The sequence below is a fragment of the Eleginops maclovinus genome, chromosome 22 (genome assembly GCF_036324505.1).
Source record: "Eleginops maclovinus isolate JMC-PN-2008 ecotype Puerto Natales chromosome 22, JC_Emac_rtc_rv5, whole genome shotgun sequence".
Classification (NCBI taxonomy): Eukaryota; Metazoa; Chordata; class Actinopteri; order Perciformes; family Eleginopidae; genus Eleginops; species Eleginops maclovinus.
The window spans coordinates 4702606-4719527 of NC_086370.1; the positions used below are offsets into that span (position 1 = coordinate 4702606).

General features: G+C 39.8%; 1 protein-coding gene across 1 annotated transcript in view; it reads right to left on the bottom strand.

Moving 5' to 3' along the window:
- The window catches only part of dntt (deoxynucleotidyltransferase, terminal), a 113762-nt gene that overhangs the window by 57372 nt on the left and 39468 nt on the right, over positions 1-16922 (bottom strand). Inside the window, exons 7-8 of the mRNA XM_063875660.1 lie at positions 16755-16887; positions 7935-8037 (exon numbers count right to left, since the gene is read on the bottom strand). Coding sequence (XP_063731730.1) covers positions 7935-8037; positions 16755-16887 — 236 coding nt within the window. The remainder of the gene's footprint in view (positions 1-7934; positions 8038-16754; positions 16888-16922) is intronic.

Here is a 16922-nt window from a genome sequence, read left to right on the forward strand (position 1 = left end):
TATTTTTAACTCCCTGCAGGCTGAGTACGGGGTGCCCACAATATTAGGCCTGAGTGAAGACACGTGGGGGCCCCCGGGGGCTCGATTGCAGATGACAAGGTTACACGACTTAGAGTCAACCTCTGTTACCTCTACTTAATCATTGTCTCTGGTGTCCTCGTCCCCCGCAGACTGGTACCCTTTGCATCCCTATTCCATCCAGAAAGCGTCTGGTCCGATCACAGTGTTCCTTCCTTGGCTCCTGAAGCCTTTTTAACACCTGCCATACCCGCCTAATTCACTGTCTCAGCCGCTCTCCCTCCTCATCCCCCGCACATTCACACATACTTTCACCTCGTTCCCTCTACCTATAAGTGGCTGCAAGAGGTGAGAGCGCCTCGTGATAGCATACAATAAGTACGAGGTAATTATGATCAGGATGGACCGCTGAAGGAGCAGAGAGACATGTGGAGGTGTGGATAAAAGAGGGACGGTGGGAATTATTTTTAAACCCGGAGATGACAAAAAGGAGCCGACAGCGAGACCAGACTAGGCCCTGCTCTTCATCACACACTTGTCTCCTCTCATGACCCTCTTCAACTATGCATTTATCCGAGGGAGAAAACTGGGTCGACAAATCCTCTCCCTTGTCTTTTTTTACTTTACATTCTTTGTAAGTGACATTGCCCATAATGTGTTTGCACTGGCCTTTGGAGACCTAATACTGTGTACCACTTTCACGCTGGAAAGAGATCATAATTACATTACATTTAATTTGGCTGATGCTTTTATCCCACAGCGACTTACAATAAGTGCAAAAAACATCAGGATCAAACTCCGAACAACAAGGAAGGTGCAGATATATTCATTTCAAGCAGGTCATACCATTGTAAGTGCTGGTGAATTTGTTACAAGGCCTAAGTGTTAGGGAAACTTCTGGAGCAACGGAGAAGAAACTCAGAGGGACGCCGGAGAGCTGGAACTTTGATGGCAACCACTGAAGGTTTATTATGAAGTTAACGGCCGGAGAATTGACAAGACATTTGCTGCAGCCACGAGTTGACAGAGCTGTTGCCCAACCAATTCTGAAGATCTCTTCTGCAGTCCGAGGTTTTAACCAGTTCAGAGTGTATAATTAACATTCTACATCAGCGAGACTAAACAAATATGGACCCTGAATCTAACTAGAGCTGTCGTACATGAGAAAAGAATGTACGTCAGGGAACCTACGTTCCAGATAAGAAGGGCTTCTAGACGTCCCTGATCAATAAACTAATCATGTCAGCTTGTGCTCGGTCAGAAACTGGCATCAACAAAGCGCCCAGGCTGCCCCGCCTTAAGAGAGATTACAGCAATCCCGACGGCCAAAGAACTATGCCAGGAGAAATAGAGACAAAGGAAGGAGAAAATTATGAACTGAGTCAAAGGTTTAACATCCAAGCAAAATATTCCCTAACATTAAGCTAACTGTTTAAAGTCTTGCAAGGTTTTTTTTTTTGCAAGAATTTTATTGCCCAGATGAATTCGAAACAGATGCGTTTCAGTTTACGACGAAGATATGCAGAGTTTCTGCTGTCCTGATGTTGATGGGAATCTCGTTCCACCAGTTAGGAGCCAGGATAGCAAACTGTTTTTGAGGGGTACTCGCAGAGATGGAGTAGTAAGCCGATTGGCTGATGCCGAGCGAAGTGCACGTGATGGATTGTATGGTTTAACCAAGGCCTGGATGTAGGAAGGGGCTGACCCCTTCAAAGCTCGGTAGACCAGTGCCAGTGTCTTGAAGCGGATTCTGGCAGCCAGTGAAGGGAGCGAGGGAGAGGTGTAGTGTGGGAGAACTGTGGGAGGGTGAAGCCTAGTCGGGCTGCAGCATTCTGAATTAGTTGTAGAGGTTGGATGACGTTTCATAATGGCATTAAGAGGGATTCTACTTTACTTTAAATGTATAAAAACTGCTCAGATTAACACACTCTCATGATGAGTTTGGCACACCTGTATTTATCTCAAATAATTATTTTTTTCATGTAAAAATTCAAAATAGATGTAACCATATGTTAATACAATACACATGTTTGTATAATTATCTCCCATTAAAAGAAGACATGCACATTTCCTTTGTAAATACATTCCCTGGTGAGAAAAAAAAAGTCAGCTATATTTTTGTACAAATTGCTTTTTGAAGTCCTCTCGACACAGGAGGCATTTTCCAGTTGTCCGTCAGATGATTCTATTGTATTCAATACAGCCGTCTAGACAGCTCACATAATATTCGTTTTATTGTTTGAGAGGGCATTAAATGCAAGCTGGGGTGTCTGGAGTTGGGTAGAGATGAGCAATGAAATGCAGCACAGAGAGGGCTCACTATTTACCATTAAAACAGTTACACCCAAAACAAACTGTGGTTTCAGCTGAAGTCTACTCATGCAAATGTTCGCAATGTACGTCTCCTTCTCCCACCTGAACAAAGAAGAGCTTAATCTCATTCCATTCTCACACTAAGCTTCTTAACAGTCTTAAAGAGAACCAACTTTTTTATGGATGACAGCCAAAATATGGTTCTCAACAGACTAGATCAGGATTGTTTTGAGCATCACTGTATATTATTTTACACTGTATATGAATGACTTTGATTTGCCAAATTAAGTTGGATAGGGGAGACGCTTCTCTTTAAGCTGCACGATTTTTTTTTGCATGGCGTCATTTTGAAGGTTACCACCTCCTTGTGACGCTTTCATTGCATCATACTTTTACTGCAAAGCGTTTTCTTTGTGGAGCTCTTCACAGAATTCCTGCATCTCATGTTGTAATGGTTGATTCTGCAGGGAAACCGACTCTCCTCAGCCTTTGTGACACTGCAGGATTCCTTAAGATCTTCACAGATCATGTCCTCATTTGACGTGTCCAATACATCGTCCTTCTGCTGCATAGTATTTTCATTTGGGCAGAGGTGGGAAGTAACTACTGTACGTACATTTAATCAAGTACTGTACTTAAGTACATTTCTGAGGTACTTGTACTTAAGTATTTCCATTTTATGCTACTTTGTACTTTTACTCCATTAAATGTATCTAATCCCTTTAGTGACTTTACAGATTAGGATTAATGATGGTAAATATAATCAGCCCTTAAATCAGACTTTAGTTCACCTGGAGTAAATCCAGCAGCTACCCTGCAGTATACAAAGCCATTCAAACTAGCTGCACCTTTACCAGCTCTGAGAACACTTTAATGATCAATCATTATAAAACATATCAGAGATATTATTCTGAAATGGACCAATCAAACAATGACTACTTTTACTGTCGCTACTTTAAGTACATTTAGATGAGAGTACTTTCTACTTTTACTGGAGGAACATTTAGAATGCAGGACTTTTACTGTAACAGAGTATTCCTACACTCTGGTACTTCTACTTTTACTCAAGTAAAAGACCTGAGTACTCCCACCCCCTGCATTTGGGAAGTCTTTGCAGAGATTCAGGTCTCATTTCGCAAAGCATCTGCAAGCCTCTTTATTTGCTTTAGACGTTGTGATGTTCATCCAAAACTTTGAAATGCGGTTGCCTTGTCTTGAGCTGCAATACTTCTCTTTGTTTTCACAGATACTGTAGATGTCTCCTGTACACGCGCCATTACCTCACTGTGGCTATGGTTTGTTTAAATACGGCTTATCTCTTCACTGAGCTCTCTAACTTCTTCATGAAGGAAGGCACATTTCTGCCTTGGAGCCTGTTCCTCGGCCTTCATGCAGTCATGTTTCCTCCAAACTTTGAAAGCTAAGTTAAACGTTCTCTTGATCCTGTGAATTTGGAGGTGCTGCTGCTATCTGTTCCCGGTGGTTCCTGGCACTGGGCCATGTGAGGACTCCTGAGGACAGACGGTGATTCGGTTCTAACTCCTGTTTTAAATTCTTGAAGCTTGAGGGTGAAAAATTGTTCTCTTTTTACCACAAATAAATAAAATCAAGCTGTATTGTCAGTGCTGAAAATATAAGAGGTGATAGAAATGCAAAGTAATGCATATTTACGACCAGTGTTGTGCGTGAACGAGTTCAAAAGAACGCGTTCATTGAACACGCTCATTTTTTCGTGAACGTTGAACTGAACGCAACACATTTTTCAATAAAGAACTTGAACGTGAATTAGTTCACATTATGTGTCATGAACGGCAGACATCACTGTAAATGAACGTTGGCATTTGTTTTCCATTGAAAACTGTGTGACATCTGTTTTCTCTTTTGAAACGCAACGAGAGAGAAAGTTCCTCCCTCCTGTAGGTGCCGCTTAAATCATGTATCAACGCAGAAATAGTTTTGGCACTGTATGCGCAATGCATTGCGGGCAACGTAGTGTCCGGCTGAGAATAGTTGAGTTGAATGGTTGAAACGTACTGGCTTCCGCACGACGTTACCCATGATGAATTGCAGCAGAGCGGCTTAGGCATAGCAACGCCGAGAGCGCGGAGGGCTGGAGGCTCGAGAGATCGAGAGAGAGAGAGAGAGAGAGAGAGAGAGAGAGAGAGAGAGAGAGAGAGAGAGAGAGAGAGAGAGAGAGAGAGAGAGAGAGAGAGAGAGAGAGAGAGAGAGAGAGAGAGAGAGACCAATGACGAGAGTGAGAGAAAGCGCTGCGATTTAAAAAAAAAACAAACAAGATGGCTAGTGGAAGTGATGGCACGGAGACGGACTCCGATTCTCCTCACGAACATTTAAAACAATTTTACACTCTTGCAAACCAAGACCCCCGACGGCAAAACTCTTTCCTTCCTGTGTAAGATGTGTCCACCTGCGCAGCAAAAACAAGTTAGGACATCGACAACGTCCTTCTCGAATTTGAAACGGCACATTGAATTAAAACATCCATCCAGTGTGAATGCAATTCAAGAGTTTTGCTCATTTCATACACACACATAGGTATATATAATATCATATATATCAAATAATATATTCATATTTCATATTATATATTCTTTATTTAATTGAATGCTAGTAGATTTCATTGCACTAAGTATAGAACTGGTCTATCTTGTCTGTATTGCTACAAGTTTCAGCACCTGTTAAGAAACCAACAATAGCAGTGTTATGAGCAAATGTCTACAATGAACAGTTTCAAAGAACGTATAGTGATTTCTAGCTCGTAGTGTGAAAAAAAGTATTTATTTGAATATCTCACGAAAAAAGTGAAATGAACTGAACTTTGAACTAGTTCAGAATTAAAATGGTGAACTTTGAACGTGAACTGTTCACTTTGAGCATGTATGAACTGAACTTGAACTAGTTCAGAAAAGCTGTGAACTGGCACAACACTGTTTACGACCATGGTTTCAGATTTGAGTCTATGTATTTTCAGAAGCAAAACTTCAGTGCAGATCTATCCATGTGTGTAAGTTAATGAAAACTTTTGAAACCGGTGCCATAAAGTTTCTGTCTCCTGGGGTTGGACGGATGTGGGTTTAATATTTATCGGTTCTGCCCGGGTTGGCTTTCAAATATTAGACTGGTCTGGTTCGGTTTCAGGTTCAGTTACTGCTGGGTGTTATAGGGGTAGGGATCTTTGAAGACCTTTATGTTGAAATTGTAAAACAGAAACTGCAGACATTGAAGAGTTTCAGCAATGTCCTCCTCTCAGGTGCTGAATCTATGTATGCACACAGATAATATTTTCAAACCGTTCAGATGTTTTCGTTATCCTTAAGGCAAAAAGTGTGGTTATTAACTTTGGTACCGTTTGTATAGTTAAAGAGAAGGTCTGTTTCTTTTATGTATCGTCCTGTCAGATCATTTTGTGTCAATATGTTTAAGTGATAGTTCCTCTTGTGTGACCATACAGAGAGCAATGGAAGTGCAATTCAATGAAAGTCCAAAACGAAGTTCAATGTCCAATGTTGGTATTCTCTATGTTTGTTGGAGGGGGCTGTTGTTCTCTCAACATACAAAAGGGTTATGAACCTTTGTTCTTAAATGCACAGATATACATTTTTGCTTAAACACATGCAAATACATATACCTGCTCATCTTCTTACATACATACATCTTTATTATTTACTTGTTATCATGTAAAGAGCGTATCAAAATGAATTGTCCATTTCCTCCAAACATTGCTATATTTGTCCAGGAGGAGAAAGTTAGTTTTTCCTTATTATATCTTTACTTTACGATTCTGATCCGGTTATTAATATTTTCATTCTCATATAAAGCCACAGAGCTGGGCGAGGTAGAGAGTTGGTGTAAAAAAACGAACATGCTGTTGTGATTAAGACCTCAATGTAATGTCACAAGGTAAATGTGTTTGCATGCACTGACTTTTAATCTTCTGAAGCACATTGGTGTTTGACATATTACTGTGTTATTAGCAGCAAATAAATGTCATCATTTGAGTACAGCTTATAACTAACCCATTATGTGTCAGTAAACATAGCATGCCATTAACATTGTCTGTCATTGTGTTTAATCTCTCGCTGCATTTTTATAATAACTCTCACTTTAGGCTAACATTCTCTCAGCATTAATCAGGTTCCAGCTGTCTGTCTCGGTATCTTTTTTCCCATTCATCCTCTTCTTTTCATTCCCCCTTTTTCCATTGAAGGATCCATTTCCCATTAAGAGCTCCCAAAGCTGCCAATAGTCCCTGAAAGCCCAGCTAAAAGTTTTTCAAGTGGCCTGCTAAATGGTACCATTTCTCTTTCGCCTGATTCGCTCACCTTTACCCAATCAGTTTTTTCTGAAGGCAACTAAAATCGGCAGAACCTCTGTCAAGCTTTCTCTCCAAGTTTTATAAAAAGACTATTATAGGGTACCAAGGTCGTTTCTGAATGATGGAAAAGTGACCAACTCCATTCCAGCTAAAATAATTAATGCACTGCATTCAGAGATAGGTCTTTATGGCATTTCATGAGAATTTGACCCTGCAACACACTAGCAACTGCATGAATGCCTTCAATTTACTTTAATGATTGACTTTGGGTCAAGGCTCATTTACGAAACCAATTAAAAACCTTTTCATTTGAAACATGCCGAGTTCCTAGCAAATATTAGCAAGTTTTGAGGTACTGATTTATTAAATCTGGTCCCACCATTTAGTCCAGAGAATATTAAGCCTTTGTAATGTGTTAAACGGTTTAAAAGAAAATAATAATATAGGAAATCAATAGCGACATCCACTCAAAACCAATAAATTATAGAAAAGCAAGGTTATATTTAGCTTCATTGTTTTGAAACATTACTGCAAAAATGGGTCCAAATGATGTTACAGTGATGATATTACACTTTTGTAAATGCACATCGAAAAAATGATAATGCCATCAGTTCTCAAAGAGCACCAGAGCCTGATTGGTTACACCAGATGCTATACAACTACAACATCCTGTTTCAATTTCAGACTTGGGCCCTTTGTTTGTTTTCCTACCCATCTTCAACCCCCAAATGATTGTCTGTTAGTAATATTTATGTAGTGTAGAATCGGATTATGATAACCTAAGCCTTCTTGAGTATTGGCAAAAAACTGCAAAAAATATTTATGAAACGGTGGTCACAATTTAGCATATTACCGTTTTTTTTAGGGAAGATACAACCCTATATGACCCTTTATTTGTAATCGGTGTTATATTTGCATTTGGATGTATGTAAAATCTCCTTATTTAGTCAGACCGACTAGTTTTCTGAACTTCTTCGTATTGCAATTCAAAACTTGTAACACTGGAGAGCAAAATTATAGGGTTTCAGGGGGCTATGTGCAGTCCTCTGTTTATTCCACAATTCCTTCCTTAGTTTTACCTTAGCCTTTGATGAGTTTTGTAACAGGATTCATAAAAGAATTATTAAAAAAACAGATTTAATTGTGGTGAATTGGACTAAAACCAATACTGCTATAGTCACATCATTGTAAGGAAAAGCATCGTTATCAATAAGGCTCAATGTTTTTATTACTTCCCTTAATTGCATAGATAAGAAGGCGACATACTTACTTGTTTTTTTAGCTCATCAGTAACGTACGGTAGCAGACTCTCCTCCATCCCCAGCTCAGGTGTGGTCACGATCAAATCTACGTCATGACCAAACTCCTTTCCCCTGGATATAAAGACATAACACTGTAAATCACTCACTGTGCCCGGGAAATAATGAAAATAATTATCTTTCAGTCACGGCCCTTAACTGATGAGGAGGGAAGGTGACAGACGGAGCTATTAAAAGCACATTATGGCCTGGACTTTTTTCATTATTCTAACAAGGAATTTGTTCTCAATTAAGTGGGAAAGCTCCTTTTTGTTGCCTCTTAAGCTGTCAGAGCTGTAACTTTTATGAAAATCATCATTTTCAGCTTGGATCAGTGTCATAAAGCACACCCATATGGAGCCCGACTGAGCTTGCGTTTTCTTCTGTCAGCACTACTGCACTGTAGTGGAAGTGATATTAAATGATTCTCAGGTAGGAGCATTAACACTGAAAAGCTCAGCAGAGAACCCGCTGCATATGCATCATATATGTACGCAAAAGGCTCATCAAAGATCCTGTCAGTTTTTCAGTGCAATGATACAGAAACAACACTTTTTACGACTGGTATGAGGTCAGTAATGTTACTATTTCTGAAGATACAGCTTGAGATGATGGATGTCTAAAAACATATTTCAGTAGTCATTTCCCACACAGTTAAAGCAAGTGAATGGTATCAGGATTAAGATCTCTTGTTGCATTTTTTTTCTCTTATGACATCATGTCTTACCCTCACTAAAAAAACACTATGAGCCTGAAATTGGAGACGTTTTAAAGTGTTTGTAAAAATGCAATTGTGAATGAGCTATTCAGGAGGCCTATTCAGACTACTCCTGAATAAAGTCAACAGTTGGCAGTTTGGAAATAAAAAGGTATTAATTTTAATATGCCATTAAGAGTGTCTTGAATTAACTTTGGCAGTAATTGTCATATTAGCAACTAGCAACAGTTAGTAAGGTAGTTAGCTAGCAATTGAGAATGATTACTCCTGTGTAAAGTCAACAGTTGGCACCTTCAAAATAAAAAGGGAGGAATTAAGAGATGTCATGCCTCTTGAATCAACATCATATTAGCATCTAGCAACAATAAGCAAGCCGTCAGCTAGCTTGTGAGACCAACTGCTGCTGTATAAAGACAACCGTTGGCCGCTTGACTAAAAATTAGGAATTGAGAGATGCCATTAAATGCATCTTGAATTAACTTTTCAGCTTATTGACATATTAGCAACAAGCAAAAATTAGCTGTAAGCTAGATATTGAGACTGACTACTGCTGTCTTTGGCTCTTTCTTCTGTAAAAATGAAAATGTCCCCTCTGTGGGACGATTAAAGGTATTCTGATTCTGAAAGTGAACAGTTATACAGAAATAAAGAGGTAGACATCGAAAGATTAAATAAATATTACCATACAAATGTTCAAGTAACCTAATAAAATGGAAGTAGCGTTACAGTTTTAAAATTATTTAACGCCATTTATAGTATTTTGTGACTGGTTAAGCTAGCCCATAATGCAGAAATGCTTAACTGTACTGTGTATAGTTGCAAAACCATGCAGGCTTTACTTGTAACACAAACTGACAGGATGTCTTTCCTTTTCCTGCACATGAGACATTATCTGCCCTTTCAAGCATATTTATATTTCTATATTTAAAAGGTCATGAGAGAGGAGTTCTCTTGCTTGGCTATTATTTAAGCCCACTCCAACTCCACTTGATAATAATGTATTTCTCCTTTTAGCAAAATGTTCATCCGCCTCTTGTCAGTACGTGATTGCTCTATGCTGGACCAAAGTTGCTCTTGCAACTTCAGTCAACTAGAATTCGTCAACAGTTGAACAAAAAAGCAGACAGATGGAATTATAAAAGGTACAGAGGGTTCCTGCGATCAGGATAACAGGCTGAAACAACTTCACATGTAATCTTTTTCGACAGCTTTAATGAAGAGAACAATGCAGATGCAAAATGCTTCTATGAGTTTTGAGGTTGCCTATCAAATAACAGAAGCTTCCCACTTCCAGGTTTTCATTCTGAAGTTGGCCGCCTCCGTTTGGCGTCATGTTCTAAAAGTCCAGGTATCATTTTAAACTCATTATTAACCAATACCAGAGTTATTCGCACATTTAGGCAAATTCTCATTTTCCCATTGATTTACATTGGAAGAGAAAAGAAAAAGACCATCTTTAATTCAGAATATAATGTTTTTTTAAGCTAAATCAACTAAGCTGGATAGCCCCTATTCAAATGATAGGGTCCTAAAGCCCTAAATGCTGAGTTTTCGGTTATGTAAGAGTCAGGTCCATTTTTAACTTCCATTCAAATTAACTGGCTTCAATGCTGTATCCAGCCCTCTTTATACATGGATGTCCAACACACACCCACAATCCATTTGATGAACTATTGGTGAAATCATACACACTGATTCGCCAACAAACGTTGGTGATATGGCTGCAAAGAAGGAACAGCTGCAGCGAGGGTCGTGTTTGAGCACTCCTCATCGCCTCTGACTAATGTGTGACGGCAGCGAGAGCGACGCACATTAAGGACGACATGAATTGCTTGTGGGAAAGTTTCAAAGGTCACCGTTGCTAATTCAAGGAGCAAGGAAGTAATAGAAAACAACCATTAGAGCTCCATAAGGCATGATAATGTTAATGGTTAGCGCTAGAGGCAGAGAGCATGTACCCTCGTGGCATTAACAGTATGAGTGCTTGCCTGAGTAGATGCTGCTCCAGTCATATTATATGCACCGTGACTGCATGTAATTTGTTCTCTTTTTGGAATAATGGAAGACATGGGAGTGCCCCTTTTTTTATGTCTGTGTTTAAATTAATTTGGTAGGCCTTTATCTGAAAAGTTGACTGTTCTCCTTGAATGAGTTGACTGGTAGACACAGCTATCTGAGAGTGAAGCGCACATTTCTATCTGCTGAATGAACAACTTTCCACCAAACCTTTCCGACACTCCTAATTGGCAGAACTGAGATTCCACAACACTTCCAGCTTGTACAGTGTGCTGGAGTTCTTAAGTAAGTCTCAGGGCTAGCCTCTGCTGCGCTGGCAAAACTCACTGAAGTGCAATGCATGTGCCATGAATAGCAAAAACGCCAAAGTGGGAGAGAGAGAGATATCATCAGCATAAATTGCGTTTACCTCCAATCAGAGCGTCAAAACAAGCTGATTTTAGCAAAGCATGAGAAACATGGGAATTGGTGTTAGGCTTTTTTTTTGCTCCTTGCTGATTGCAGCAAGCTTCAGCATGTTTCGGGTCTGTGCAAATACCTACTCTGGTTCAACAACAGTCAGCAGAAAAGTAGACAACTGCACATCAGGCACATTCTCTCCAGCATAGAGGGTGTTTTTCTTCTTCTTTACCTCTAATGATGCACCTCCAGAACACTGTTTTTATTTAGCATTAGGGCATCCACTCCTGCTCAGCAGGAGATACGGCGGCGAAGGTTCCGGCTTAAAAATATTAGCTTTGATGGGCTGTTAGCATGCTGTGAACAGTAACACCACCAGTGTAACTTTAAATTAAGTACTACAAAGAGCAGAGCAGAGCAGTGGAGCTTAGCGAGTCTACTTTTTTATTGCGTGAGGAAAGGTACTCAATTATTAATCCTTTCAGCACAAAGCCTATAAAATATACATAGTTATTTACACATTTGTGTGGACGACAATGCGACACGTATGAATAATACAGATGTGGGAAGAGTTGCTGCTGCTGAAAATTTCACAGATTGGATTTTATCTGCAGGAAGGAGAATTCACGGCAGTCAAACATCAGGAAGAAGAAACATCATTTCACCTTTTATCTCAGTTTATATCTTAAGTGTCTCCCTAACACAGAATGCCAAGGTTATAATATTAAAGATATAATATAAAAAACAAAAAGTGCAAAGTTCAACATGGTTATACTTCATGTTCAGACGGATGTTTTTGCTCTTTCCCCTGCTGATCATGTAGTTTTTAAAAATCATGACACCCTGAACTGAACTGATAAGGATTACTTATCTCAGTTGTTGTTCAAAGCAAACAATGCAGCGGGATTGAGGATTTGAGAGCAGACACCAACAGGCCCCTCATCAGTGTCACTTTGAGTTCTATTCCAGACAACCTGATGTTAAATAAGATCCACAGCGGGGATTGCAGGCTTCCCACCGAAATAAACACACACTCCGCTGACACCGTGTGAGCCTTTCACACGCAGCTTGCTGTATTTTCAAGACTAATCTATTTTTAATCCTCCCCCCTACAAAAACGCTTTAGGACTTGTCAACCGCCTTCCACAGCTGTCCTTACAATAAGGCTAATGTCAGTGGCGTCAACGAATCCTCGCCGTGCCGCTCCCCCTCTGAAGTGCATGACAGCATCGAGCTCTGAGCTGATTTCGTAAAAACTTTTGGAAGCAGAGTTATTCCTTTGTGTATGTTATCCCGAGATGAAAGGTTTGGCGCAGCCGAGTATATCTATTTAAAGAGGTAGATATAAATATATATATATATATATATGCTTCTTGACAAGGGTTATCAACTGGAAAGATGAAGCTAATAAGAGACTCTTCATGCTGGAAATTATAGGTAATTAATTTGTGCTTTGACGGGACTTTAGATGGGAACATTTTCAAATATGTCACACTGGAGACAATTAGTGGGTTATTAGTGGTGGCATCTGAGAGAGCATATGATGTATTTTAATGTAATAGGCCTTATATCCCATCCCGCTTTGTATAAACCACGTCTCTAGGAGTCTGCTTTTCAGCAAGACAAAGGTAAATTACTTACTCACTGATAATCTACAAGTCATCATTTGTGGCTCCGTATCTCCCAATTAGGTTGCATGTAATACTCCCCAAGCCTGCTCGGAATATATGATGAAGTAAATGTGTGCTTAAAGCCATAAAAGCTCCCTCACAGGCCCCTTTAAGCTCTGCCGCAGACTCCTGGCCCATAAATCTTCCTCTGTTCCTCCCCTTCATTCTTAATGTTAACTACCCATGATGCTCTAATCACTCTCCCCATCTCTTTTAGCACATTATCCCCATGAGAAGCAGTTACTTACATAATCAGATATCATCCCAGCTGTCATTTATCCCTTTGAAGATGAGAGATATTGGATCTTATTTTTCCTTATGATGTTTGATACCATCTTTACTCAGAAAAGTTGTGGAGAGATAACCGTCGAGACAAATTTAATATAAACTACGGCCCGGGTGTAAACTGGGACGATGTAACTTTTGTAAAAAATAGCACAATCTTTGTCTTACAGTGAAAAGTTATATTTTTAAGCAGTAATTTTCTCATTTAAAAAAAGCCTCACTCTGTCTGGAGGGACCATTAGCCTGCCATGGCTAAAAAGCTAAAGCTAAAACTAAAATGTAACTTTTATGTAAAAAAGCAAGGTATGAATCATTTCCAGTTTTGCTACTCTTAATATACAGTGGTATGCAAAAGTTTGGGCACCCCTCTGAGATTTCATGACAATTTGCTTTTCCTTTATAATAGAAGATCACAGCAACAACATTTGTTTTCCTACAAAGATGTAGACGTTTTAGTGTTTTCCAGACCAAAATTCTTAGGGTAGCATTACATAGTTTTATTATAATAAAATAAAATGCAAAAAATGGGATGTGCAAAAGTTTGGGCACCCTTATAAATAGCATTCATTTCAACACCTGTACGGATTTATAGCTGACAGGTTGCTGCACAAAATTGCTTTGATTAGCTCATTAGACCTTCAATTACAAAGACAGGTGGAACCAATCATGAAAAAGGCTATTTAACATAGGTAATAGCTGGCTGTGCCTGGCCTAGGTTCTTTCTTAGGGAGTGGCAAGATGGGGACCTCAAAACAACTCTCCACTGACCTGAAAGCTAAGATAATCCAACATTATAAATTAGGAGAAGGGTACAAAAAATTATCTGACAGGTTTAAACTGTCTGTCTCCACAGTCAGAAACGTAGTTGTGAAATGGAAGGCCACAGGAACAGTCCGTGTGAAGGAAAGATGTGGTAGGCCGACAAAAATAGGGGAAAGGCACAGGCGAAGGATGGTGAAAATGGTCACAGAGAAGCCACAGACCACCTCCAGAGAACTACAACAACATCTGGCTGCTGATGGTGTAGTTGTTCACCGTTCCACAATCCAGCGTACTTTGCACCAGGAAGAGCTCATTGGAAGGGTGATGTGCAAAAAGCCTTTCCTGAGTGTTAATCACAAGAAGAGTCGCATGAGGTATGCAAAAGCACATCTGGACAAGCCAGAAGCATTTTGGAACAAAATACTGTGGTCAGATGAGACCAAGATTGAGTTATTTGGTCATAACATGAACAGGTATGCATGGCGAAAAAAACACACTGCATTCAATGAAAAGAACTTGTTGCCCACTGTAAAATTTGGTGGAGGATCTATCATGTTATGGGGCTGTGTGGCTAGCACAGGTACTGGAAAACTTGTTAAAGTTGAGGGCCACATGAATTCCTTACAGTACCAGGAGATTCTTGACAAGAATGTTCTAGAGTCAGTCACAAAGTTGAAGCTACGCCGGGGTTGGATTTTTCAGCAGGACAATGATCCTAAGCACCGATCAAAATCCACCAAGGAATTCATGCAGAAGCACAGGTACAATGTTCTGGAATGGCCATCCCAGTCCCCAGACCTTAACATCATTGAAAATGTATGGATTTATTTGAAGAAGGCTGTCCATGCACGGAGGCCAAGAAACCTGACTGAACTGGAGACGTTTTGTGTGGAAGAATGGGCCAAAATACCACCTGACAGGCTTAAGGGACTTGTCTGTGGCTACAGGAGGCGTCTACAGGCCGTTATTGCAGCAAAAGGAGGCAATACTAAATATTAATGGAATTATTTCTTAGGGGTGCCCAAATTTATGCACATGCCTATTTTTGTTTGAATGCACATAAACATGTTTCTGTTTGACCAATAAAAGTTATTTCACTACTGAGATGTTTCTGTTACCATAAGGTATAACATATGTTAAAATGAAGTTGCTGCTTCAAAAGCTCAGCAAGTGACAAACTGATGCAGTGGTTTTCCTAAGGGGTGCCCAAACTTTTGCATACCACTGTATCGTAAAAAGTTAGCTGCTGTTGCTAAAAGTACAGTAGGCAGGCTAAACCTGGAAGTTAGCATACAGTAGCGGTGGTTTCCTGAACTAAATTCCAGAGAGATTTTAAAATTGGATTTTTGAAAAAATGATGCTCTATGGCAAACAAACATTAGCCTGTAATTGACCTAGACCACAGTCACATGAAGTACTGTACATCAACACCACTGAGCATTCAAAAATGGAAGCACAAAAATGCTGACTCATTTCCAGGTTTTAGGACTGCAGCGCTTAAGTACTGTTGATTGGTAATTACAACAGTGGTTTGTTAACTGAGTTAAAAGTAAAGTTACTTTATCTCACTTGAAGTGCAGTTCTCACTTGAAGTTATTCTATGATGACTTTGTACCAACTTGGACAAACTAGAAAATGTAAGAACAGCAAATAAATAAAAAAGTAACACTTTTTCGGAGGCAAAAGAAAAGTCACTCTCCCAGGCAACATGAACTGTTTGTAGCCGGCCGCTATTAAAGACCATCAGCTAAGCCGAGGCAGCTCTGTCACCCCTGTTGAGAGGCAAGCGCCTGTCCTCAATGCCAGACTGCTTTTGAATTATTTACCACACACGCCACTGGTTATGGCTGGATTTTTACAACACCACAGCGCAGAGTGCTCCACGCTTACTCAGGCACAAAGCGCCGCACATAAAAACAAGAGGTGGTGGCGGAGGGAGGCTCCGCCTGTGAGCAAATAGTTGCACTCAATAGGGAGAACTCAACATGCACTTTGAGATTGGCAAAGTAATGCATTTCCACATGTTAATGAAAAAGTATTCTCTCTAGTATGTTGGGGATGACATGCGCAGAGGTGGAAGTACTCGCATCCTGTACAGAAGCTAAAAGTAGAAATATGAAAATATGTACTTTTCAAGTAGTCCTGATTTCCAAATGTTGCTTCAGTAGAAGTTCTTAGTATGCAGAATGGCTCTTATTATAAGTATCATATAATTATAGATTATATTATTTGTTTTTATCATAAAAAATACATGAGCGCATTTCTATGTTGTTATTTGTATTGTGTGCCTTCACTGTGACATGTTCACAGGCTTTATTAAGGTTCAAAAAGCTCTATCAAACAGCTCTGTCGTTGAGATTAGTCAATCTCTTAGAGAAGTCCCGCCACTTAGCCTACCACGCTCCATGTGTTGGAGCGCTAGCCAACAGAAGCACAAGTGTTACATAGTGATGTCACCATGTAACACTTGAAGTAAACAAAGGAGTCCAATGTAGGCATTTCAGGCAGGGGGAGAGAAACTCCCTCTGGAGGGAACTCTGGGATTTTTGCCTTTGCAGACCATTTACATGCACACAAACCTATATAACACACTACAGGAAAAGCATAATAAGGCCCCTATTAATAAATCTATTGCAGTAAAAAGTACAATATACTATATGCCACTGAAAGATAGTGGAGTAAAAATATAATATAGTATATATTATATAGTTCAATATAGTATTAAGATATTGTACTTGAGTAAATGTACTTAGTTACATCTTACCACTGTGAAGATATGGTGCTGGGTTTTCATAACAGATTAGACTTACTATTTAATATCAACAAATATCTTTGCATTTCCCGGTCAAAAGAAGATGAACAACGGCGGGAGACAAGAGAGATATGCATGATGGGAATCGCTGTTCCCTATCTATACTGAGAGCAGAAGACAAGTCATGTACCTGCAAAAGCCACCTGTCAGGGCTACTGCGGCGGCCGGCGCGATGGCATGGACAGCTTCGTCAATAATGCTCCTCAGGGATACGGCCTCCGCTTTACTGACAGCCCTGGAGATGTCTCCATAATGCAGAAAACCTGTAGGGAGAACACCATGTGGTTATTAGTCTAGG